The following is a 27,756-nucleotide window of genomic DNA, read 5'->3' as shown; positions in this document are numbered from 1 at the left end:
TGTTCGCAATTGGTTTTGAGAACATTCTGGACAATTCGAGCGAATGATTTGGCCACCCATCGAATATTTGTGGGACGTAATCAAGAAGTCAGTTCGTGCTCAAAATCCTGCACCGGCAACACTTTCACAATTATGGACGGCTGTAGGGGCAGCGTGAGTCAGTATTTCTGCAGGAGAGTCCATGCCATACCGAGTTTCTGTATTACGCCGGTCAAAAGGGGGTCCGAAACGATATAGGACGTATAGCATGACTTTTGTCAACTCAGTGAATATTAAACTTTGAGTTACGCCTTCTGGCTTGGGGCGAAAGTCTAAAAATTGTTCCAAGGTACCACACTCCGCCATGCTTGAAAGAGAAGTAACTTACACTACTCATTACACTTCTTAATTTGTCACAGCAAGTAGTGAGATGTTCAGTTATAAATATCTTTCACTATTTTCCCATGTATATGAAATTTTAGTAGTTAACAAAATTAAGATCGATTGCAATAAAAAATCGGATCGTCTTGGGAATTGCTATTTGTGTGTTTGGGTGGTGGTGGGAGAGAGAGAGAGAGAGAGAGAGAGAGAGTTTGCACATTTTCAGTTATCAATCACAATGTGAAAATCAAAAGCTCAATATCAATATAAAAGACAATCATTGGAGTGGTTGGCATTTGCTATAGTTTTCGACAAGAAAGTGTAACATACTTGTAAACATATTCAATTGCCAGTTTCACGGCTATTTTTGTTTCGCTTTACCGGTTTCGAAAGGTAGATTTGTCATCTTCAGAAGCTTCCTATTTGTTTAGCGGGTGTCAATATCTTCTTCACAGTAGCGTAATGTCATGAAATGTCCAAAAATGTGCATATTGTATATGATAATTACAATCATAGTCTCATAATTTTCAATAAATGTATCACATTTATGCTGTTTGCTGTTTTCTATTCTTGTAGCCCCTTTTGGAACGTAGATCCTCAAGACACTCTTGCAGAATAAGTTGTTGTTCTACTCACATGATTCAAGTGATTGACATTGCAAGATCACAGGTTAATGTAAATGCAAGACAAATTTTAGCAAATGTGAAATGCTAATACGTTGTAACAGTTGTAACCGCCAGATTGTTGAATGAAAGCATGCAAACGTGCATGCATTGCGTTGTACACTTGGTGGATGTCAGTTTTGGTCTCGGAGTTCCATACCTGTTGCACTTGGTCGGTCAATAGAGTGATGCTTATGACTGTAAAAAAATGACGCTGGTGTTGTCCTCCGATGATGTCCCATAAGTGCTCCACTGCAGACAGATCTGGTGACCGAGCAGGCCAAAGCAACGTGCCATCAGGAGATCAAAAGAAATTGCGAAACGATATAGAAAATGTCTGTGTGTTATCGCAAATTGGCAATAGACCCCAAATGATGAAAAGTGTGAGGTCATCCTCAAGCATGCTAAAAGGAATCCGTTCAACTTCGGTTACGCGATAAATCAATTAAATATAAAGGCCGTAAATACCTAGGAATTACAACTACGAACAAGTTAAATTGGAAAGAACACATAGAAAATGTTGTGGGGAAGGCGAACCAAAGACTGCATTTTATTGGCGGAACATTTAGAAGATGCAACGGATCTACTAAAGAGATTGCCTACACTACGCTTGTCCGTCCTCTTTTGGAGTAGTGCTGCGCGGTGTGGAATCCTTACCAGATACGATTAACCAAGTACATCTACAAAGTCCAAAGAAGGGCAACACATTTTGTTATCGAGGAATAGGAGAAAGAGTATCACGGACATGATACAGTATATAGAGGAGACATCATTTTTTTTTTAAGAAAAGTGTTTCTCGTTGTGGCGGGATCTTCTCACGAAATTTCATTCGCCAGTTTTCTGCTGCGAATGCGATTTTTTTTTCTTTTTTTTTTGACGCCGATCTCCATAAGAGAAACGGTAATCATAATAAAACAAGGGAAATCAGAGCTCGCACGGAAAGATATAGCGTTCCTTTTTCTCGCGCGCTATTCGTGAGTGGAATAATAGAGAATTATTGCGAAGGTGGTTCGACGAATCCTCTGCCAGGCACCTACGTGTGATTAACAGAGTATCCATGCAGATGTAGTTGTAGACACACTATAGAGCATGTTGGGTTACAATCGTGGTACGAGGGCGGGAATTATCCTATTGGAAAACGCAATCTGTTATGCTGTTTGTTAATGACAGCACAACAGATTGAATCACGACGTCGTCGTGCAACTTTGTAGTCAGGGTGTGTGGCATAACCTCGAGAGTGCTCCTGCTGTCATGCATTATCGTACCTCAGATCACAACTCCAGGTATAGCTGCAGTGTGCCTAGCGTGCAGACAGGTTGGGGCAGGTCCTCAACTTGCCTGCTTCTAACCTACACACGACCATAACTGTCTCCGACGCAGAACCAGCTTTCATCAGACTACACAACAGACCTCCACCCTGTCCTCCAATGAGCTCTCGCTTGACACCATTGAAGTCGAAAATGGTCACGCCTGGGGTCACGCTGCCGGTCATCTGGCTAAGAGCTGTCATCGAAGTAACCGATTTGTAACAGTTCGTTGTGTCACGGTGCAGCCAACTGCTGCTCAGATTGCTGCTGCAGATGCAGTACTATGTGACGGAGCCGTACGCCGAACACGACGGCCATTCCTCTCGGTATTGCCATGTGCCCGTGCGGAGGCCGGTCTTCTTGCGATCATAAATTCTCGTCATCACCGCTGCCAGCAGTCATGTTCGGTGATTACATTCCTGCTAAGTTTTTCTGCAGTATCGCAGAAGGGACATTCAGCTTCTCGTAGCCCTGTTACACGACCTCGCTGAAACTCAGCGCAGTGCTGATAACGTCATTTTTGTCACCTCAAACGCATTCTTGACTCACATCATCTAACTAGCTCCAATCCCAAAGGTAACTAACGCTCACGACCGTTGTAGCGTGTATTTAAAGCAAACTAGCTACTAGCCTCACTCGTATGCGAGTGGCGTGAAATTGTAATAGACATCATCTTTCAGATGTTGAAACATGCCTACGAGCTTTCGTTTATGTCGCACAACCACTTCTTGTTGTCGCCATCGTTTTCCGTCAGTGTAACTGCATCATATTCATTCGATTACAATAACAGAACGTTATTAGAAAGTTTCAAGTGTTGTAAGTTGCATGCGCAGTGATTTTTATTAGTCAATCGTGAGCGGAAAGGTGAAATTTTGAGCTCGTAGAATTTCCTGAACTACATCTATTTATTCCAGATCCTAGTGTCTGACAATAAGTACAGTTTCTATGAATACGGAAACGTACAGAAATAAGTACCTTTGTAACAAAATTTATTATACCAGTTTTCCTAATATAACTTTTCATGAAGATTTATCTATGACAACAACAAAATTCTCAGAGAAGCTACATAATGAATTAAATTTTAAACTATTTTATGTTAATCTTACTTTATGAAAAATTCGTAGGTTTTAGAAAGGCAGTGACCTAAGAAAGAAAACACAAAGTAGTTTAACTCTTAAAGATTACCTCGCCCATTTCAAAGGTACGTAGAAAAGGGGAAAATCATTATCTTCAATCAAAATATGATTTAGTACTTTACACATGTTACAGCTTCATATTAGTGGATCCCCTTTTTCAGATTGTCTTTGGAATACATATGTATGTAAGCAGGAGATTTCTTTGTGGAGATCGAGATTGTTCAGGATGTTAGAACGAATAGGGACATCAACAGCAGATTGATGCTCACGAAAAATGTTTTGTTCAACGTAAGAGCTGTAATGCTGCCAAAAACTGACTTGCAATTCTGGAATAAGTTCGTGAAATTGTTCATCTTTAGCTTATTAACGTATAACAGCAACCCAGGTAAGATGAAAGTAATAACTAAGTTATCTGATAGAGATCGAAGTGAAGAGATACTTGAAATCATGATAGAAGAAATTTTGTTTGCGAGCCGTCCATATCAGAAAACGAAGCCTATTAATAGGACACGTGCCAAAGCATTCGAGAATCAAACTTCCTGACAGATTAGAACTGTGTGCCGGACCGAGACTCGAACTCGGGACCTCTGCCTGTCGCGGGCAAGTGCTCTACCGACTGAGCTATCCAAGCATGACTCACGCCCCGTCCTCACAGCTTTAAATTCGCCAGTACCTTGTCTCCTACCTTGCACTTGCCCGCGAATGGAAAAGGTCCCGAGTTCGAGTTTCGGTCCGGCACACAGTTATAATCTGCCAGGAAGTTTCATAACAGCGCACACTTAGCTGCAGAGTGAAAATTCCATTCTGCACTCGAGAATCGTTACAAATTCTACTGGAACACGTAGAACGACTGCTGTAACTTAAACAAGTATCGAATGTATTAAGTAAGACGGTAGGCAAATTCACAAGATATTACGAAATAAACAAACACTAAATTAATAATAAGGTAGTGACAGGTTACTTTCTAATTTTCTTACATACTTAATAAACATAGCACTGGTGGACAAACTAAACTAACAGCCTGCAGCACATCAAAATACAAAACCTTCTCTGTTGATACGTTGAATAAGCCGGTCTCTCTGCCGTTTCTTAGCGTCGTTCTCGCATGGTATTTCGAAGGCGTGATCTGCTGTCTTCTTCAACTTAGGGAGAACGACGCGAACAGTCGGCAGAAGACGCGTTTATTCAACACGCAACGTATCATAGGGAAGGACTGAAGAATTACACGTTCACATTTTCTTGCGACTTCAATGATTAGACTCAAATAGTGTGCCGTAGTCAACCGCTTAGAGACGTCTTGCGGAGCACATCAGAGAAAACACGAGGTGCCCCACGACGCTACTGGTGACCGCCGGAGACGCCGACCCGGAAGCCGGTGCCCGCCGTCTTCTGCTGCGTCCAGCGGTCGAACTTGTCGACGAAGGCGGCGGGCATCTCCTGGCGCCAGGCCCCCGCCTTGCCGCGCCGCATGAACCGCAGCGCCGGGTCGCCGCCGTCTGCTCCTCCCGCCTCCGCCGCCACCGTCGCCTCCGCCGCCGCCGCCGCCGTCGCCTCCGCCGCCGCCGCGACAGGCGACTCAGCAGGGGGGCCTTCCTCGTGGTTCACAGCTGGATTTTCGCGCATCTTGGAGAAGCTCAGGTGCTCGCACAGTGCCGACACCTGCTCATCTGACAGCTGCCGGCCCATGAAGTCCGCTGTGCGTCTCACGACCGCACCCAAGTCCTATGGGCACAACAACACATTCCATTTGTAAGACAAGCATTTGCAGCCGTAATCTAGGAGCAGTGTTTGAGATAATGTCTTTAGGTTTCAGTTCGGTCTTTCGCTCTAAATTATCACAAAGAATGCACTGGCCAAACAGAGCGTGCGTAATGACAGCAACATTGTTATGATATTTTAGCATTTATACTGCATATAATACGCTTATTTCACTATCTGGACTTCGACCTTAGGCCGTTTTGAAGTTTTACACTGGAATACAGGAATAATAAACAGCACTAACAGCAAAATTCAAACAAATAATTCTAGGAAATAAAGCAAACGGAATTAAGGTAAACTGCCTGACTTTTGCTGACGATTTTGCAACACTTTCTGAAAATGTGGCACTCGCAATTGTTCTACTCAAGCTTCTGGAAAAAATAATACACTACTGGCCTTTAAAATTGCTATACCAAGAAGAAATGCAGATGATAAACGGGTATTCTTTGGACAAATATATTATACTAGAATTGACATGTGATTACATTTTCACGCAATTTGGGTGCATAGATCCTGAGAAATCAGTACCCAGAACAACCACCTCTGGCCGTAATAACGGCCTTGATTCGCCTGGGCATTGAGTCAAACAGAGCTCGGATGCTGTGTACAGGTACAGCTGCCCATGCAGCTTCAACACGATACCACAGTTCATCAAGAGTAGTAACTGGCGTATTGTGACGAGCCAGTTGCTCGCCCATCATTGACCAGACGTTTTCAATTGGTGAGAGAGCTGGAGAATGTGCTGCCCAGGGCAGCAGACAAACATTTTCTCTATCCAGAAAGGCCCCTACAGGACCTGCAACATGCGGTCGTGCATTATCCTGCTGATATGTAGAGTTTCGCAGTTATCGAATGAAGGGTACAGCCACGGGGCGTAACAAATCTGAAATGTTACGTCCACTGCTCAAAGTGCCGTCAATGCAACACGAGATGACCGAGACATGTAACCAATGGCACGCCATACCATCACGCCGGGTGATACGACAGTATGGCGATGACAAATACACGCTTCCAATGTGCGTTCGCCGCGATGTCGCCAAACACGGATGCGACCATCATGATGCTGTAAACAGAACCTGGATTCATCCGAAAAAATGACGTTTTGCCATTCGTGCACCCAGGTTCGTCGTTGAGTACACCATCGCAGGCGCTCCTGTCTGTGATGCAGCGTCAAGGGTAACAACAGCCATGGTCTCCGAGCTGATAGTCCATGCTGCTGCAAACATCGTCGAAATGTTCGTGCAGATGGTTGTTGTCTTGCAAACGTCCCCATCTATTGACTCAGGGACCGGGACGTGGCTGCACGATACGTTACAGCCATGCGGATAAGATGCTTGTCATCTCGACTGCTGGCGATACGAGGCCGTTGGGATCTAGCACGACGTTCCGTATTACCCTCCTGAACCCACCGATTCCATATTCTGCTAACAGTCATTGGATCTCGATAAGCGCGAGCAGCAATGTCACGATACGACAAACCGTCTAACATTCTGCGTGGTGTCTGTTTGTTCTATATCGTGTCTCCCTACCACTTTCGCGCAACGAAGCTCTGAGCGTGTTTTTTTTTTTTTTTTTTTTTTTTTAGGGAATTGACTAGTTTGAACCTGGGACCTGTTGCTGGTAAGGAGACATCAGACCACACATGACATGTAGAATTCAGAAGAGTTCACTGAGACTAGCGATGATATAACAAAATACTTAATGATTTGAGCGTCAGCTCCACTGCACTCCCTGTAAAAGAATCTTAATACTAACTAAATTTAGTGGAAGATGTTCAAGGCTTTCCTATTTTTAGTTAGCTGGTAAAATAACGTCGGAAAAGCAGTTAAGTTTACCATTGGAAATTTTATTCTACTCACAAAACATTGTTTATAAATTGCACTATTGATAAAAGGAAATGTTTTAATACAGGATGGTAAAATCCAACTGCGTTCAAGAAAATTTGTGAACGAATATTCCCTGAATGGGTTTCCAAGTTCTACAATGGATCGAAGGACGACCTATGCCATATCACATCTATAATCTAAGTTTAAATTAAGTTTCACAAGAGAGAAAACTATCAAAATGGTCTACAGTGACCCTCAATTATCTTTAATTACTTATATAACTTGTCGTAAATTACTGTGGCTGATGTGGCTTCTCAATAACTATATAACAGAAAAATCATCGCGTTTCAGATTATTACTTCAAGTGGCAAATGTGAACACCATGAGCTTTAATTGACGATCGACACTAGTATTACGCAAAAAGTGGGTGTAACAGATGAGACTTCTGCAGTTCTGAGTGAAGCTTTCTGCGCTGTTATGTGGCATCGCGTGCGTTCATTACCTTGTCGGTGTTCGTCAGGGGGCGGCGGGCAGCACAGCTCCGCTCACCGCGCCGTCTCAGAAGCAACCCCTTCTAACTTCTCCTTACTACAATTTTCCGAAGTTGGTTTAAACAAAAAAAAAAAAAACTTTCTGGATGTGTTTTCATCTGACCAATCAGGGTCTCATTGTTAACCTTAAGCTCCACCTGCAAAAATTCAGTCCATCCAATGAGAAACGTTATACTTTTCGTGGTGTGGCAATGTTTTTAAAGTTTACAACGTAACAGAGACGCGAAAAAGTCTCACACTAAAACTTGCAGCTGGTGTGGTCCTCTTTATGTTATCGTAAGATCTATACTGTTCTTCTGGAGGGCTCTATCTTTTAACATGGGCTGGGGGGTGGTCCTGACGTAACAGAGACGCGAGAATGTCTCACGCTAAAACATGCGGCTGGGGTGGCCCTTTTTGTGTTATCGTAAGATCTATACTGTTCTTCTGGAGGGCTCTAGCTTTTAACATGGGATGGGGGGTGGTCCTGACGTAACACAGACGCGAAAAGGTCTCACGTTAAAACTTGTGGCTGGGGTGTGGTCCTAGCGGTTACCTGGCAACGTGGGTGTTCGTCCCTTGTCGTTGGGCCTTCCAGCTTAACACGGTTCTGCTGTCGGCTTCTGTTCTCGTTTCTCCCCTCGGAACTGCGTCTGTCTCACGGTGGGAAGGTATGACATGCAGATAGGCATTCTTGTGTTAGTCTATGGTGTTCCATTTGCTCACTAGTTACTCGTATTACTTTGGTTAATTTAATGTCACGATTTATTCGGAGCTATGTGACCTACTACTGGATTTGCTTATCATGTCAGCGTTTTCATGGAAGGTGTTGGATTTGCCTGACACCTTACATATCACCACCCTTCGAACTTAATTTTTGCACTGAATTTAGGCAATGATTGAATCGTTGTCTAAGTCAGTCAGAAATATTCCTTTATCTAAATTTTGTTGCCTACTGTTCAGCCATGTTATTCTGGTTCTATGCTAGTTTGTATTATATTTTTATGTTCTTCCACATTATTCTCAAAAATGACAAGAGAAGAATACTTTTTTTTGCTATTATTAATTTTTAAATATTTTCTTTCTTTATTTAAGTGTGAAGTTTGTTTTTTAAGAAGTTTGTTATCGAAAAGAGGAGTATTTCACATCGATTTTCTTAGAAATATTTTTTTATAAATGTAGTAATTAAGTAAAATCTATTCCTAACACATTTTCTAAATAACATGTATAAGTAAAATGTTTTTGTTTCTAGACACTCATTTCAACATTGTTACACTAACAAATAAGAATTATTTCCAAGAATTGCTTTGACAAAGAAATATACAAACACAAGTATTGGTATATTATCCTAAAAATGGTACAAATGTTAAAAAAAGGGAAAACATCAAACAAGATAATTTTTTATTCTTTGTTTTTATAGGGAGAAAATAAGTAAAATATAGTTATTCTTTAATTTTTTATGAGGAGAAAATAGGTGGCATACAGTTTTAGTGTTTATTGTGCCTTACTTTTGTTCTTTATATACTGTCCATTTCAGAACTATTGACTTATTTTTATCGATAGTCTATTTTTTACTTAAGTCCATAGTCAATGAGTGTTACTTTGTAGTTTATTAGCCGTCTGGTGTGCTTAACTTATCTAGTTTTTCACACGTTTCTTTTGCACAATTCCTACATCACGTAATTTGATTTCACACATTCACACAATCTTATGAATGTTTAAGCACGAGGTTTGTGAATGTTTTTGCACAAAGGTGGTGGACTTGAGCGAGATGGATGTGGGCAAGTATTTGATGTACAGCTTCGTTCATCGTTCCTTGTTGGCTTTGCAAGTGTGTGTGTTGCTGTTGTGGAGGTCCCATAATGGAATGGAGCTGTGAGTGCAGAATCCCGTGGTTTACTGGCTTTGTATGCATGGAAGTCATCGCTATGTGTCGCTGAAAGCGGTCGTTTTTCGTTGTAGTACTTCGCAGATGACTAGTTTACAATAGGATAGGAATTTGGGAAGGTATGTCGTCTATTCTTCACCCATCTTCTTTCTTGGTCTCAATCTTGCGAATCTTCAACTTCTGTTCTTCCTGCTTTTTCTCTGCTTCTTACTTGCTTCTTGGTTCTTCTCTAGGCAGGATATGGAAATTTTTATTGATAACTAGTCGCTTTGAAGCTCTCCTCTTAGTAACAGTTTGATAAATTGTTTGGGCATGTCATTTCTACTTTGTGGACGTTTTCTTCAGTTTCGTGCATCAGCGTGCTGTTTAATAGTGGTAGTGTGACTTTTACACATATTTTTTGCCAGTGGTGGTTTGCCCAAGCCGTCTTCTCGTCAGGCCGTTTTTTGCTTGCTCCGTTCATTCAGGGTGCTCGGAGACCCTTCCGCCGTTCGGCGTCCCGTCGCGTCTCTGCAGAGCTCCGCCACTGTGCAGCTCCGTGTTCCGTCCCAGTAGGTTTCCGCCTAGCGGGCAGATTTATTGCCCACTTTCGATACAAGGGCCTTCTGTTGGTCTTGCTGTCCTTTCCTTTCTCTCGACACTTCTGCCTTGTAGGAATCGTGTCTTGCTAATTACGTCCTTTTCTTTCTTGATACTTCTCGCGTTGCAACTTGTGGGTCATTGCATCTGGTCTTTGCTGGAGTTTTTACAATGTTTCTTACAAAAAGTTTTACTTATAATCATCTAACATATGTCTAGTACCTACATTGTTTTACACCTTTTTAAAAAGCTTTACAAATTTCGGCGCCCTTTCCATGTTACAATTCTAAGATATTTTGAGTCTTAACTTCTAGAAGAATCCTCAAATTCGTTTTTTATTTTTGTGTAGTGTTGTGGTGTATAGCATTTTAGTATTTCATGCTGTTAGACTATCTACGGTTTATCCCTTCAGCTTAATCTATGGTACTATTGGTGTTATTTTTGTTTTGGTTTTTATTGGAACTGCTTTCTTTTTCCGACCTTCCTCTCTCTTCATTCTTCTTTCTCCTGACGATCTTATCTGCAACATAATATTGAAATATTGTGCTGATTATTTACCAGTAATAAAATTAATCTTCAAACTTTTTGATATGGCTCACATGGTGAAGTCCTAAGGTTTTGCCTGTTTTTGGGTTCATTAGTTACACAGCATTATCATGAGCAATTTGGCTAATTATGACAGGTCCTTTGTATGCATCGTAAAACTTATGTATTTTGTGTTTCTGTTTGCTGGAGAGATGGTGTGTTTTAAAAATACTTTCTGGCCTACTGAGAACGTTCTTTTAATTGCTGTTCTATCTCCTCTTTCTTTTCTTTTAATGGCTGCCTTTCTGATGTTGGAGAGTGCTGTTGCTATGACATGTTTGTGCTGTCTACGTAATACAATAGGAACTCTAACATTTTCTCTGGTTATGTTTGGGGGTTCAATATTTTTAAGTGCAGTAACTGGAGATAGTAGTGTAGTGCTATGTGGCATTTCATTTATTACTTCTTGAATATCTTTAAGGTATATATCCCAAGTGTTGTGTCTTTTGCCTGCATATAATCGGCATAAAGTGCCTATGTCCTTCATAGATTGTTCTGCTAGATTTAAGCTGGGTTTGCACTTAGATATGTAGATGGGTTTTATTTTGTGTTGTTTTAACGTGTTCTGCCATTGCACTGATTTGTGTTGTGGGCAATTATCCGAAATTATTCGTTCCACTCGACCTACTTGTCTGAGAAAATCTTGTCTAAATGCTTTACTTATAGTAAGACATGTTGCCCATTTTAATGGCGTCAAGGTAACATACTTAGAAGTAAGTTCCAAAACGACAAATATGAAAATATATCCATTTTTTGTGCGTGGGAGGGGCCCCATCAAATCTGTTGCAGCTATTTGTTTTAATCTTTTAGGGATTATTGGAAACATACGTGGTTTGGTTTGGAAAGTGACGTGTTTAGCCCTCATACATTTTTTGCATTTGAGTAATACTGTTCTAATTCGTCTCTCCATATTAGGAAAATGGCTTGTTTGTTTTATTTTAAAAAAGCATTTCTTTGGTCCAAAGTGGCCATTACTTAAATGTGTATACCATAAGTACTTATTAATTAGTTCATCTGGGATATAAATTAACCATTCATTCGTTGCAACATTTCGTCTAAGAAATAAAACATTGTTTTTTACGAGATAGCGCTGTCGAATGCCTGGAAAATCCTTACTCCTCCACTTGTGTTTGATTCCAAGTATTTCGGGATCCTTGTCCTGTTTTTTGCCTATGCTTTTCAATGCTGTCTTAATGTAGTTTTCGAAAGGTACTTGTTTCATATAGTACATTGTAAACCGGTCTTCTGCTGCTTCCAAACCTATGTTATTGGATGCACCCTGTGGACATCGTGATAAAGCATCTGCTAATACATTCGCTGGTCCTGGTATGTGTGTAATAGTGAAGTCAAATTCTTGTAGTATTAACATCCATCTGGCTAACCTCGCATGAGTTAGTTTGGCGGATAACAGAAATTCTAATGCTTTGTGGTCAGTGTATACTTTTGCTTTTCTTCCGAATAGGAAGTATCGAAAACGTTGGAAGCCCCATACAATGGCCAATGCTTCCAGCTCCGTGACTGAATAGATTTTCTCGCTTTTTGTGAGTACCCGACTGGCAAATGCAATTGTTCTATATGATCTTAGCCCTGCCTGTTCGTATTCTTGGAATAAAACAACTCCTAAACCTGTTTTCGCGCTATCAGTGGCCATACAAAATTTTTGTGTTAGATCAAGATGTGCTAAAATCGGTGCTGTTGTTACTGCGTTTTTCACTTTTAAAAATTCTTCATTGTCTTGTTGATCCCATACCCATGGCGTGTTTTTCCAGTCAATGCACATAGGCGTGGTGTTCCGAGAGAGAAATTTTCAAAATATGGGTTCGGTAATAATTCGTACTTCACTATGTTCTGTGCTTCGCTGAACCAATATCGTGAGAGAAACTCCTCTCTGAAATCTTCGTACGATCGGCATGTCGCTGCAACATTCTGCATGGCTTCTGCGACTGTTCCTGACATGTGTGCCCATATAAAGTCTAATTTGTGTGCTAGCGTCCAGTGTTCTGGTATCCTACTCGGAATTGATCAATAAAAGTTCGTGGATGTAATGAGTTTCCTTCTCGAAAGTGATGAAATTTTGTGACTGTGAGGAAATGATCGTTGTCGTACTTCGTCATAGTTCCATTTGAAATTCGCGATTCTTCGCCACTTTTGTTTCTGATCATTTCTCCCGTCGTTCTTTCCGGTTGTCGTACATCCATTGGATATTGTCCACTGTAACTTTCGCCTATCCTTGCGTAGTATCGTTGGAGTGGTACTTCGCAGATGACTAGTTTACAATAGGATAGGAATTTGGGAAGGTATGTCGTCTATTCTTCACCCATCTTCTTTCTTGGTCTCAATCTTGCGAATCTTCAACTTCTGTTCTTCCTGCTTTTTCTCTGCTTCTTACTTGCTTCTTGGTTCTTCTCTAGGCAGGATATGGAAATCCTGCTCGCTCCATATTGTACAAAAACGAGATGGGAGCATCAGGTTAGTGCTTGATTCCAGACAGATATGGGGAAAGGTAGCCTAACATTCGGGAATGTCACACTTCTCTTTGAGCAAAAGCTAAAATTAGAAGATATACCAGTTATAAACAAACAAATAAGAATGACGCGAGATAAAGAGGATGAAGAATTAGAATGGTATGAACAAAAGGGGGAATCGCCTCAACTCATGTTAGAAGTCCATAAAGAAATCGACGAAAAATTGCAAGAAGTTCAAGGTATTTCGGAACACAGTAAAAGAGAATTAGAGGGTATTTTACGAGATAAAGCAGAGGTATTTTTACCTAAGACTGGCAGTATTAAGCACTTTTAGTACAAGTTTGAAGTAAAACAGCACAAACCATTTAGAGTGCCACCCTATACAATCCCATTAAGCTACAGGAATAAAGTACTCCAGGAGATATCTAAAGCGTTAGATGACGATATTATTGAACCAGCTACCTCCACATATAACAGCTCGCTCCATATTGTACAAAAACGAGATGGGAGCATCAGGTTAGTGCTTGATTCCAGACAGATCAACAATCATAATCACTGAGACAGATCGTCCAGAAAAATTAGAGGACTTGATAGAAAACTTCCACAGTGCTAAGATATTTTCATCAATTAATTTATGGAGTAGTTTCTGGCAAATAGAATTGGCTCCAGAATGTCGAAAATTTACAGCATTTATCGTATTCGGTAGATGTTACCAGTTTAAACGATTGCCATTTTGTTTAAACATATCATCAGCAGCGTTTATTAGGGGATTTAATACTATACTCACTCCCGAAATTTTAAAAAAATTACTTGTTATGTTGATGATGTAATTATAGCAGAACCCTCTTGGGAACATCACAACGACACATTAAATCAGTTTTTACAGATCATGAAAGAGCATGGGGTCACAGTAAATACAACAAAATCCTAATTTGGAAGGCGAGAGGTCAAATTTCTAGGACACATAATTTCCGAGAAAGGGGTAATGCCCGACCCAGAAAAACTAACGGCAATCAAAGAATTCTGTACTCCATATAATAAGAAAACTCTCAGAGGATTTCTAGGTCTCACCGGATTCTATTAAAAAATTTATTTGGATCGACTCTCTCGGAACACCACGCCTATGTGCATTGACTGGAAAAACACGCCATGGGTATGGGATCAACAAGACAATGAAGAATTTTTAAAAGTGAAAAACGCAGTAACAACAGCACCGATTTTAGCACATCTTGATCTAACACAAAAATTTTGTATGGCCACTGATAGCGCGAAAACAGGTTTAGGAGTTGTTTTATTCCAAGAATACGAACAGGCAGGGCTAAGATCATATAGAACAATTGCATTTGCCAGTCGGGTACTCACAAAAAGCGAGAAAATCTATTCAGTCACGGAGCTGGAAGCATTGGCCATTGTATGGGGCTTCCAACGTTTTCGATACTTCCTATTCGGAAGAAAAGCAAACGTATACACTGACCACAAAGCATTAGAATTTCTGTTATCCGCCAAACTAACTCATGCGAGGTTAGCCAGATGGATGTTAATACTACAAGAATTTGACTTCACTATTACACACATACCAGGACCAGCGAATGTATTAGCAGATGCTTTATCACGATGTCCACAGGGTGCATCCAATAACATAGGTTTGGAAGCAGCAGAAGACCGGTTTACAATGTACTATATGAAACAAGTACCTTTCGAAAACTACATTAAGACAGCATTGAAAAGCATAGGCAAAAAACAGGACAAGGATCCCGAAATACTTGGAATCAAACACAAGTGGAGGAGTAAGGATTTTCCAGGCATTCGACAGCGCTATCTCGTAAAAAACAATGTTTTATTTCTTAGACGAAATGTTGCAACGAATGAATGGTTAATTTATATCCCAGATGAACTAATTAATAAGTACTTATGGTATACACATTTAAGTAATGGCCACTTTGGACCAAAGAAATGCTTTTTTAAAATAAAACAAACAAGCCATTTTCCTAATATGGAGAGACGAATTAGAACAGTATTACTCAAATGCAAAAAATGTATGAGGGCTAAACACGTCACTTTCCAAACCAAACCACGTATGTTTCCAATAATCCCTAAAAGATTAAAACAAATAGCTGCAACAGATTTGATGGGGCCCCTCCCACGCACAAAAAATGGATATATTTTCATATTTGTCGTTTTGGAACTTACTTCTAAGTATGTTACCTTGACGCCATTAAAATGGGCAACATGTCTTACTATAAGTAAAGCATTTAGACAAGATTTTCTCAGACAAGTAGGTCGAGTGGAACGAATAATTTCGGATAATTGCCCACAACACAAATCAGTGCAATGGCAGAACACGTTAAAACAACACAAAATAAAACCCATCTACATATCTAAGTGCAAACCCAGCTTAAATCTAGCAGAACAATCTATGAAGGACATAGGCACTTTATGCCGATTATATGCAGGCAAAAGACACAACACTTGGGATATATACCTTAAAGATATTCAAGAAGTAATAAATGAAATGCCACATAGCACTACACTACTATCTCCAGTTACTGCACTTAAAAATATTGAACCCCCAAACATAACCAGAGAAAATGTTAGAGTTCCTATTGTATTACGTAGACAGCACAAACATGTCATAGCAACAGCACTCTCCAACATCAGAAAGGCAGCCATTAAAAGAAAAGAAAGAGGAGATAGAACAGCAATTAAAAGAACGTTCTCAGTAGGCCAGAAAGTATTTTTAAAACACACCATCTCTCCAGCAAACAGAAACACAAAATACATAAGTTTTACGATGCATACAAAGGACCTGTCATAATTAGCCAAATTGCTCATGATAATGCTGTGTAACTAATGAACCCAAAAACAGGCAAAACCTTAGGACTTCACCATGTGAGCCATATCAAAAAGTTTGAAGATTAATTTTATTACTGGTAAATAATCAGCACAATATTTCAATATTATGTTGCAGATAAGATCGTCAGGAGAAAGAAGAATGAAGAGAGAGGAAGGTCGGAAAAAGAAAGCAGTTCCAATAAAAACCAAAACAAAAATAACACCAATAGTACCATAGATTAAGCTGAAGGGATAAACCGTAGATAGTCTAACAGCATGAAATACTAAAATGCTATACACCACAACACTACACAAAAATAAAAAACGAATTTGAGGATTCTTCTAGAAGTTAAGACTCAAAATATCTTAGAATTGTAACATGGAAAGGGCGCCGAAATTTGTAAAGCTTTTTAAAAAGGTGTAAAACAATGTAGGTACTAGACATATGTTAGATGATTATAAGTAAAACTTTTTGTAAGAAACATTGTAAAAACTCCAGCAAAGACCAGATGCAATGACCCACAAGTTGCAACGCGAGAAGTATCAAGAAAGAAAAGGACGTAATTAGCAAGACACGATTCCTACAAGGCAGAAGTGTCGAGAGAAAGGAAAGGACAGCAAGACCAACAGAAGGCCCTTGTATCGAAAGTGGGCAATAAATCTGCCCGCTAGGCGGAAACCTACTGGGACGGAACACGGAGCTGCACAGTGGCGGAGCTCTGCAGAGACGCGACGGGACGCCGAACGGCGGAAGGGTCTCCGAGCACCCTGAATGAACGGAGCAAGCAAAAAACGGCCTGACGAGAAGACGGCTTGGGCAAACCACCACTGGCAAAAAATATGTGTAAAAGTCACACTACCACTATTAAACAGCACGCTGATGCACGAAACTGAAGAAAACGTCCACAAAGTAGAAATGACATGCCCAAACAATTTATCAAACTGTTACTAAGAGGAGAACTTCAAAGCGACTAGTTATCAATAAAAATTTCCATATCCTGCCTAGAGAAGAACCAAGAAGCAAGTAAGAAGCAGAGAAAAAGCAGGAAGAACAGAAGTTGAAGATTCGCAAGATTGAGACCAAGAAAGAAGATGGGTGAAGAATAGACGACATACCTTCCCAAATTCCTATCCTATTGTAAACTAGTCATCTGCGAAGTACTACAACGAAAAACGACCGCTTTCAGCGACACATAGCGATGACTTCCATGCATACAAAGCCAGTAAACCACGGGATTCTGCACTCACAGCTCCATTCCATTATGGGACCTCCACAACAGCAACACACACACTTGCAAAGCCAACAAGGAACGATGAACGAAGCTGTACATCAAATACTTGCCCACATCCATCTCGCTCAAGTCCACCACCTTTGTGCAAAAACATTCACAAACCTCGTGCTTAAACATTCATAAGATTGTGTGAATGTGTGAAATCAAATTACGTGATGTAGGAATTGTGCAAAAGAAACGTGTGAAAAACTAGATAAGTTAAGCACACCAGACGGCTAATAAACTACAAAGTAACACTCATTGACTATGGACTTAAGTAAAAAATAGACTATCGATAAAAATAAGTCAATAGTTCTGAAATGGACAGTATATAAAGAACAAAAGTAAGGCACAATAAACACTAAAACTGTATGCCACCTATTTTCTCCTCATAAAAAATTAAAGAATAACTATATTTTACTTATTTTCTCCCTATAAAAACAAAGAATAAAAAATTATCTTGTTTGATGTTTTCCCTTTTTTTAACATTTGTACCACTTTTAGGATAATATACCAATACTTGTGTTTGTATATTTCTTTGTCAAAGCAATTCTTGGAAATAATTCTTATTTGTTAGTGTAACAATGTTGAAATGAGTGTCTAGAAACAAAAACATTTTACTTATACATGTTATTTAGAAAATGTGTTAGGAATAGATTTTACTTAATTACTACATTTATAAAAAAATATTTCTAAGAAAATCGATGTGAAAGACTCCTCTTTTCGATAACAAACTTCTTAAAAAACAAACTTCACACTTAAATAAAGAAAGAAAATATTTAAAAATTAATAATAGCAAAAAAAAAGTATTCTTCTCTTGTCATTTTTGAGAATAATGTGGAAGAACATAAAAATATAATACAAACTAGCATAGAACCAGAATAACATGGCTGAACAGTAGGCAACAAAATTTAGATAAAGGAATATGAATTTTCAAAATTGTGGAGGTCCCATAATGGAATGGAGCTGTGAGTGCAGAATCCCGTGGTTTACTGGCTTTGTATGCATGGAAGTCATCGCTATGTGTCGCTGAAAGCGGTCGTTTTTCGTTGTAGTACTTCGCAGATGACTAGTTTACAATAGGATAGGAATTTGGGAAGGTATGTCGTCTATTCTTCACCCATCTTCTTTCTTGGTCTCAATCTTGCGAATCTTCAACTTCTGTTCTTCCTGCTTTTTCTCTGCTTCTTACTTGCTTCTTGGTTCTTCTCTAGGCAGGATATGGAAATTTTTATTGATAACTAGTCGCTTTGAAGCTCTCCTCTTAGTAACAGTTTGATAAATTGTTTGGGCATGTCATTTCTACTTTGTGGACGTTTTCTTCAGTTTCGTGCATCAGCGTGCTGTTTAATAGTGGTAGTGTGACTTTTACACATATTTTTTGCCAGTGGTGGTTTGCCCAAGCCGTCTTCTCGTCAGGCCGTTTTTTGCTTGCTCCGTTCATTCAGGGTGCTCGGAGACCCTTCCGCCGTTCGGCGTCCCGTCGCGTCTCTGCAGAGCTCCGCCACTGTGCAGCTCCGTGTTCCGTCCCAGTAGGTTTCCGCCTAGCGGGCAGATTTATTGCCCACTTTCGATACAAGGGCCTTCTGTTGGTCTTGCTGTCCTTTCCTTTCTCTCGACACTTCTGCCTTGTAGGAATCGTGTCTTGCTAATTACGTCCTTTTCTTTCTTGATACTTCTCGCGTTGCAACTTGTGGGTCATTGCATCTGGTCTTTGCTGGAGTTTTTACAATGTTTCTTACAAAAAGTTTTACTTATAATCATCTAACATATGTCTAGTACCTACATTGTTTTACACCTTTTTAAAAAGCTTTACAAATTTCGGCGCCCTTTCCATGTTACAATTCTAAGATATTTTGAGTCTTAACTTCTAGAAGAATCCTCAAATTCGTTTTTTATTTTTGTGTAGTGTTGTGGTGTATAGCATTTTAGTATTTCATGCTGTTAGACTATCTACGGTTTATCCCTTCAGCTTAATCTATGGTACTATTGGTGTTATTTTTGTTTTTGTTTTTATTGAAACTGCTTTCTTTTTCCGACCTTCCTCTCTCTTCATTCTTCTTTCTCCTGACGATCTTATCTGCAACATAATATTGAAATATTGTGCTGATTATTTACCAGTAATAAAATTAGTCTTCAAACTTTTTGATATGGCTCACATGGTGAAGTCCTAAGGTTTTGCCTGTTTTTGGGTTCATTAGTTACACAGCATTATCATGAGCAATTTGGCTAATTATGACAGGTCCTTTGTATGCATCGTAAAACTTATGTATTTTGTGTTTCTGTTTGCTGGAGAGATGGTGTGTTTTAAAAATACTTTCTGGCCTACTGAGAACGTTCTTTTAATTGCTGTTCTATCTCCTCTTTCTTTTCTTTTAATGGCTGCCTTTCTGATGTTGGAGAGTGCTGTTGCTATGACATGTTTGTGCTGTCTACGTAATACAATAGGAACTCTAACATTTTCTCTGGTTATGTTTGGGGGTTCAATATTTTTAAGTGCAGTAACTGGAGATAGTAGTGTAGTGCTATGTGGCATTTCATTTATTACTTCTTGAATATCTTTAAGGTATATATCCCAAGTGTTGTGTCTTTTGCCTGCATATAATCGGCATAAAGTGCCTATGTCCTTCATAGATTGTTCTGCTAGATTTAAGCTGGGTTTGCACTTAGATATGTAGATGGGTTTTATTTTGTGTTGTTTTAACGTGTTCTGCCATTGCACTGATTTGTGTTGTGGGCAATTATCCGAAATTATTCGTTCCACTCGACCTACTTGTCTGAGAAAATCTTGTCTAAATGCTTTACTTATAGTAAGACATGTTGCCCATTTTAATGGCGTCAAGGTAACATACTTAGAAGTAAGTTCCAAAACGACAAATATGAAAATATATCCATTTTTTGTGCGTGGGAGGGGCCCCATCAAATCTGTTGCAGCTATTTGTTTTAATCTTTTAGGGATTATTGGAAACATACGTGGTTTGGTTTGGAAAGTGACGTGTTTAGCCCTCATACATTTTTTGCATTTGAGTAATACTGTTCTAATTCGTCTCTCCATATTAGGAAAATGGCTTGTTTGTTTTATTTTAAAAAAGCATTTCTTTGGTCCAAAGTGGCCATTACTTAAATGTGTATACCATAAGTACTTATTAATTAGTTCATCTGGGATATAAATTAACCATTCATTCGTTGCAACATTTCGTCTAAGAAATAAAACATTGTTTTTTACGAGATAGCGCTGTCGAATGCCTGGAAAATCCTTACTCCTCCACTTGTGTTTGATTCCAAGTATTTCGGGATCCTTGTCCTGTTTTTTGCCTATGCTTTTCAATGCTGTCTTAATGTAGTTTTCGAAAGGTACTTGTTTCATATAGTACATTGTAAACCGGTCTTCTGCTGCTTCCAAACCTATGTTATTGGATGCACCCTGTGGACATCGTGATAAAGCATCTGCTAATACATTCGCTGGTCCTGGTATGTGTGTAATAGTGAAGTCAAATTCTTGTAGTATTAACATCCATCTGGCTAACCTCGCATGAGTTAGTTTGGCGGATAACAGAAATTCTAATGCTTTGTGGTCAGTGTATACGTTTGCTTTTCTTCCGAATAGGAAGTATCGAAAACGTTGGAAGCCCCATACAATGGCCAATGCTTCCAGCTCCGTGACTGAATAGATTTTCTCGCTTTTTGTGAGTACCCGACTGGCAAATGCAATTGTTCTATATGATCTTAGCCCTGCCTGTTCGTATTCTTGGAATAAAACAACTCCTAAACCTGTTTTCGCGCTATCAGTGGCCATACAAAATTTTTGTGTTAGATCAAGATGTGCTAAAATCGGTGCTGTTGTTACTGCGTTTTTCACTTTTAAAAATTCTTCATTGTCTTGTTGATCCCATACCCATGGCGTGTTTTTCCAGTCAATGCACATAGGCGTGGTGTTCCGAGAGAGTCGATCCAAATAAATTTTTTAATAGAATCCGGTGAGACCTAGAAATCCTCTGAGAGTTTTCTTATTATATGGAGTACAGAATTCTTTGATTGCCGTTAGTTTTTCTGGGTCGGGCATTACCCCTTTCTCGGAAATTATGTGTCCTAGAAATTTGACCTCTCGCTTTCCAAATTAGGATTTTGTTGTATTTACTGTGACCCCATGCTCTTTCATGATCTGTAAAAACTGATTTAATGTGTCGTTGTGATGTTCCCAAGAGGGTTCTGCTATAATTACATCATCAACATAACAAGTAATTTTTTTAAAATTTCGGGAGTGAGTATAGTATTAAATCCCCTAATAAACGCTGCTGATGATATGTTTAAACAAAATGGCAATCGTTTAAACTGGTAACATCTACCGAATACGATAAATGCTGTAAATTTTCGACATTCTGGAGCCAATTCTATTTGCCAGAAACTACTCCATAAATTAATTGATGAAAATATCTTAGCACTGTGGAAGTTTTCTATCAAGTCCTCTAATTTTTCTGGACGATCTGTCTCAGTGATTATGATTGTTGATCTGTCTGGAATCAAGCACTAACCTGATGCTCCCATCTCGTTTTTGTACAATATGGAGCGAGCTGTTATATGTGGAGGTAGCTGGTTCAATAATATCGTCATCTAACGCTTTAGATATCTCCTGGAGTACTTTATTCCTGTAGCTTAATGGGATTGTATAGGGTGGCACTCTAAATGGTTTGTGCTGTTTTACTTCAAACTTGTACTAAAAGTGCTTAATACTGCCAGTCTTAGGTAAAAATACCTCTGCTTTATCTCGTAAAATACCCTCTAATTCTCTTTTACTGTGTTCCGAAATACCTTGAACTTCTTGCAATTTTTCGTCGATTTCTTTATGGACTTCTAACATGAGTTGAGGCGATTCCCCCTTTTGTTCATACCATTCTAATTCTTCATCCTCTTTATCTCGCGTCATTCTTATTTGTTTGTTTATAACTGGTATATCTTCTAATTTTAGCTTTTGCTCAAAGAGAAGTGTGACATTCCCGAATGTTAGGCTACCTTTCCCCATATCTATTATCGCTCGTCTCTCATTTAAAAAATCTGCACCTATAATCAAATCTACAGTTAGTTTAGGTATAATCACGAAGTTGGCTTCGATCTTTCGACCTTGGCACGAAAGATTAACCTTGTTTGTCTCGTAACTTCCGCAGCATTGTTTCTAATAGGACCTCTTACTTTAATCTTACGTGTTTTCAGAACTGGCAATTCCTCATTGGCATTACACTGCATGAATAAATTTTCTGAGATCGCAGTCAGTTCACTTCCGCTATCAATTACAATATTGACTGGGATATGCTTTACCATGGCCTTCACAATTGGTTGAATTTGAAAGGGTTGGTTCTGTTCTTCTTCTTCTTCTTGCAGCAACGAATCCTCCACTGAATCATAAATGAGTCTTTTTAGGAATTTCCATTGTGAATTCGAACTTTCTGTAGGATAAGCTTCGACTGCTACTTCTCTCTCTTTTATTTCCTCTTCACTATTTCTTCCTTCATTTACGCTTTCTTCAACATCCTCTACTTTTTCCTCATCCTCGTCTGTCTTCTCTTTCTTCGTCGCTACTTCCACATAATCACATCTAAATGCTCTAATTATCGCGTCATAACTTCCTTCATTATATATGTTGGGTTGTGTGCCCACTCGTAACTTATTTTCAGCTTCTGTCGACTGCGCATTATCCTCATTGAATTCGCTTTCCCTGGTTTCCATCTCAAATAGCTCTGAAATACTCATTACTTCGTCCTTTACTCCTACATTCGTTGTGCATGCCTCTGGTAATTCATCTTCCTCATCAGTATTCTCCGAATTAATTTCGTCCCAACACGATATTGTTATTCCCTGTCTTTGCTTTCATCTGGTCCCTGCGGATTTGTTTCTTCCTTCTTCTCTTCTCGTGATAAGATTTTTACTTCTCTGTTCAAGGTGCTGCAATTGTCCTGGGTCGGTGTGTCATTTTCTTTGACCTGGGCGCTTAGCTGTCAATTCGAACGTTTATCGGGGTTTGGTTGTCTTACCTCCACCTCTTCTATCTATATTCTCTTTTCTTGTTCAGCTTGTTGATAGTGGTTTCTTTGTTGATAATTTGTCGGTCTATTGGTTCTCCAGTACCCGTTCCGGTTGTCGTTATTCCCTCTGTAATAGTTGTTGCCGTTCCTGGGTGATTTATAGTTATTGCCATATTCTCTTCTAAATCCATAACCGGTTCTTTGTTGAAATCTATTGTCGTTTCTTGGTGCGAAGTTATCACATGGTTCGTAATTATTGTTTCTTCGTACTGTGTCTTGTGGATTCCACTGCTTTTTGCTTTCGTTTTCACGTGCGCTTCGTCATTTTCTTGCGTCACCTTCCGAAAATATGAACTCTAGTTCCCATAGAATACCTTTAAATGCTTCGACGTCATTGCCTCTACGACCTACTAATGATTGCTGGTATTTCAATGGTAACTTCATCGCGCATAATTTAATCAACTCTCCGTCGCTGTATGGTACATCTAAGCATTGATTTTTCTTTGACATTAATTCGAAAAATTTCACAGGACTCTTCTCTCCTGAATTTTCAAAATATGGGTTCGGTAATAATTCGTACTTCACTATGTTCTGTGCTTCGCTGAACCAATATCGTGAGAGAAACTCCTCTCTGAAATCTTCGTACGATCGGCATGTCGCTGCAACATTCTGCATGGCTTCTGCGACTGTTCCTGACATGTGTGCCCATATAAAGTCTAATTTGTGTGCTAGCGTCCAGTGTTCTGGTATCCTACTCGGAATTGATCAATAAAAGTTCGTGGATGTAATGAGTTTCCTTCTCGAAAGTGATGAAATTTTGTGACTGTGAGGAAATGATCGTTGTCGTACTTCGTCATAGTTCCATTTGAAATTCGCGATTCTTCGCCACTTTTGTTTCTGATCATTTCTCCCGTCGTTCTTTCCGGTTGTCGTACATCCATTGGATATTGTCCACTGTAACTTTCGCCTATCCTTGCGTAGTATCGTTGGAGTGGTACGCAATAATTTTCTTCCATCGGTTGTGAACGTATAGCTGAATGCATTGCACTGTACTCTTCGCGACCTGGCTTTCCATTGTCACGTATGCTACTTTCCGCCTGTGATTGGAATCGCAAATGCATGATATCTTCCTTAATTGCTTGTTTTTCCGGTGCTGTTACATATACGGATGTGGTTTCAGACTCTGTGCTTGTTCGGTCCTGTACACTACGCTCTTCAATGGTTTGCAACAACTCTGTTCGCAATTTCTGAAATTGTCGTTTCGTTTGCACTTCTGTTTTGACTATGCGGTTATCATATCTTTTCAGCGCTTCTTTTGTGATAGTTTGTGTAACATACTGTTTTCAACAACTTCACGCGCTGTACCTGCTGCTTTTGTTTATCTGTTTCTCTAGTTTCTTGACTTCTCCCTGGGTGTTGTTACGTAATGTTTTGATCTCGTCCTGAATGTCATTACGCAATGTTTGTACGTGCAATAATTTTCTTCCATCGGTTGTGAACGTATAGCTGAATGCATTGCACTGTACTCTTCGCGACCTGGCTTTCCATTGTCACGTATGCTACTTTCCGCCTGTGATTGGAATCGCAAATGCGTTTTCACGTGCGCTTCGTCATTTTCTTGCGTCACCTTCCGAAAATATGAACTCTAGTTCCCATAGAATACCTTTAAATGCTTCGACGTCATTGCCTCTACGACCTACTAATGATTGCTGGTATTTCAATGGTAACATCATCGCGCATAATTTAATCAACTCTCCGTCGCTGTATGGTACATCTAAGCATTGGAAGTAGCGACGAAGAAAGAGAAGACAGACGAGGATGAGGAAAAAGTAGAGGATGTTGAAGAAAGCGTAAATGAAGGAAGAAATAGTGAAGAGGAAATAAAAGAGAGAGAAGTAGCAGTCGAAGCTTATCCTACAGAAAGTTCGAATTCACAATGGAAATTCCTAAAAAGACTCATTTATGATTCAGTGGAGGATTCGTTGCTGCAAGAAGAAGAAGAAGAACAGAACCAACCCTTTCAAATTCAACCAATTGTGAAGGCCATGGTAAAGCATATCCCAGTCAATATTGTAATTGATAGCGGAAGTGAACTGACTGCGATCTCAGAAAATTTATTCATGCAGTGTAATGCCAATGAGGAATTGCCAGTTCTGAAAACACGTAAGATTAAAGTAAGAGGTCCTATTAGAAACAATGCTGCGGAAGTTACGAGACAAACAAGGTTAATCTTTCGTGCCAAGGTCGAAAGATCGAAGCCAACTTCGTGATTATACCTAAACTAACTGTAGATTTGATTATAGGTGCAGATTTTTTAAATGAGAGACGAGCGATAATAGATATGGGGAAAGGTAGCCTAACATTCGGGAATGTCACACTTCTCTTTGAGCAAAAGCTGTTACGTAATGTTTTGATCTCGTCCTGAATGTCATTACGCAATGTTTGTACGTGCGCTTGTACCTTGTCAATGTCTGTTCTCAATTGATTGTGACCTGTTATTAAGTTTCCTATCACTTCTCGATATTCTTTTGCCTCGTCTTCAATACGACTTAGGTGTAACTGATTTTTTTTGTTTTGTTCTTTAATCTCACGCATTTGTCTCGTGGCTTCTGCATTCTGAATTTGAATTTGGTTCGCTATGTCTTTATTTTGCCTTGTCATGGTTTCCGTAATTTGTTGTAATAATTCTGCCAGATTGGTGGGTCCTATTGCGTTTTCTTCCGACGTCCTACGCTCTGTGTTTTCGCCCAAGTGTTGGTTCGCAACCGATTGCATTGAACTATGCTGTGACACGTTTCTGCTCGCATTCCTTGTACTCTGTGGTGAGGGAGCTCTGATTACTTGCACTATGAGTTCTACGTATTCAAGACGCAAGTTAGAATCCTCATCGGCTGTCTCTCTACTTTCCTGCTCCTCTGTCGTATGCTGACCTAGGTTTTCTGTGCCTTGACGTACATTATTCCCGTTATGGTGCGTTATCTGTCCTATTTCTCGCGATACTGCATCGTCTGTTGTACTGTCCTCTATTCTCTGTACGTCTTCATGTTGGGTCTCTACCTCAATTCGGTCAAGGTCTCGATCTGCCATTGCTAATCTTTCCGAATCCCTTATTTTCTGTTTTAAAAGCAATTCACGCGCCCTACGTCGAGTCAACATGCGCTCATACGATCTGACGCGTTTCATAAACTTTTTGCGCACATGACTTGACAATCCATTCACTTACTTGTTTGGTCAGAACCAACTTGTCAACGATGTATCCGCCACCTGTGCGCTAGCATCGAGGAGAAAACTTAATTCTAACAATATCAAAATTTATAACTTAATAATGCTATTGTCTCTGCCAGAATGTCTCACTACTTTATTAAATACTTTCTTACTTTCTATCGCTGCAGCTACTGTTTTCGACTATGTATGCCACTCAAAACAAATTTTTTTTATTACGAAAATTTTTTTAACAGGATATTTTTCTGACCTAGTTAGGCATGTAGTCGACCTTCAATCATGGTATTTTACCGTCCTGGCATGGTCGCCATTTTCTAACATTGTGCTTGGTGTCTGTTTGTTCTACATCGTGCCTCCCTACCACTTTCGCGCAACGACGCTCTGAGCGTGTATTTTTTTCTTTTTTTTTTTAGGGAATTGACTAGTTTGAACCTGGGACCTGTTGCTGGTAAGGAGACGTCAGACCACAAATGACATGTAGAATTCAGAAGAGTTCACTGAGACTAGCGATGATATAACCAAATACTTAATGATTTGAGCGTCAGCTCCACTGCAATCCCTGTAAAAGAATCTTAATATAACTAAATTTAGTGGAAGGGGTTCAAAGCTTTCCTATTTTTACTTAGCTGGTAAAATAACGTCGAAAAAGCAGTTAAGTTTACCATTCGAAATTTTATTCTACTCGCAAAACATTGTTTATAAATTGCACTATTGATAAAAGGAAATGTTTTAATACAGGATGGTAAAAACCAGCTGCGTTCAAGAAAAATGTGAACGAATATTCCCTGAATGGGTTTCCAAGTTCTACAATGGATCGGAGGACGCTCACCTCGCCGTCTCGGAAGCAACCCCTTGTAACTTCTCCTTACTACAATTTTCCGAAGTTGGTTTAAACAAAAAAAAAAAAACTTTCTGGATGTGTTTTCATCTGACCAATCAGGGTCTCATTGTTAACCTTAAGCTCCACCTGCAAAAATTCAGTCCATCCAATGAGAAACGTTATACTTTTCGTGGTGTGGCAATGTTTTTAAAGTTTACAACGTAACAGAGACGCGAAAAAGTCTCACACTAAAACTTGCAGCTGGTGTGGTCCTCTTTATGTTATCGTAAGATCTATACTGTTCTTCTGGAGGGCTCTATCTTTTAACATGGGCTGGGGGGTGGTCCTGACGTAACAGAGACGCGAGAATGTCTCACGCTAAAACATGCGGCTGGGGTGGCCCTTTTTGTGTTATCGTAAGATCTATACTGTTCTTCTGGAGGGCTCTAGCTTTTAACATGGGATGGGGGGTGGTCCTGACGTAACAGAGACGCGAAA

General features: G+C 39.7%; 1 protein-coding gene across 1 annotated transcript in view; it reads right to left on the bottom strand.

Moving 5' to 3' along the window:
• Nucleotides 1-3,316: 3,316 nt before the first annotated feature.
• LOC126252865 (luciferin sulfotransferase-like) overlaps nucleotides 3,317-27,756 on the bottom strand; it is a 439,717-nt gene continuing 415,277 nt past the window's right edge. Inside the window, exon 7 of the mRNA XM_049953820.1 lies at nucleotides 3,317-5,187. Coding sequence (XP_049809777.1) covers nucleotides 4,804-5,187 — 384 coding nt within the window. The 3' untranslated portion in view covers nucleotides 3,317-4,803. The remainder of the gene's footprint in view (nucleotides 5,188-27,756) is intronic.

The sequence above is a fragment of the Schistocerca nitens genome, chromosome 4, assembly GCF_023898315.1.
Source record: "Schistocerca nitens isolate TAMUIC-IGC-003100 chromosome 4, iqSchNite1.1, whole genome shotgun sequence".
NCBI classification, from domain to species: Eukaryota; Metazoa; Arthropoda; class Insecta; order Orthoptera; family Acrididae; genus Schistocerca; species Schistocerca nitens.
Note: the sequence above shows the minus strand (reverse complement) of the source record. Positions and strands in the feature narration are given on the sequence as shown.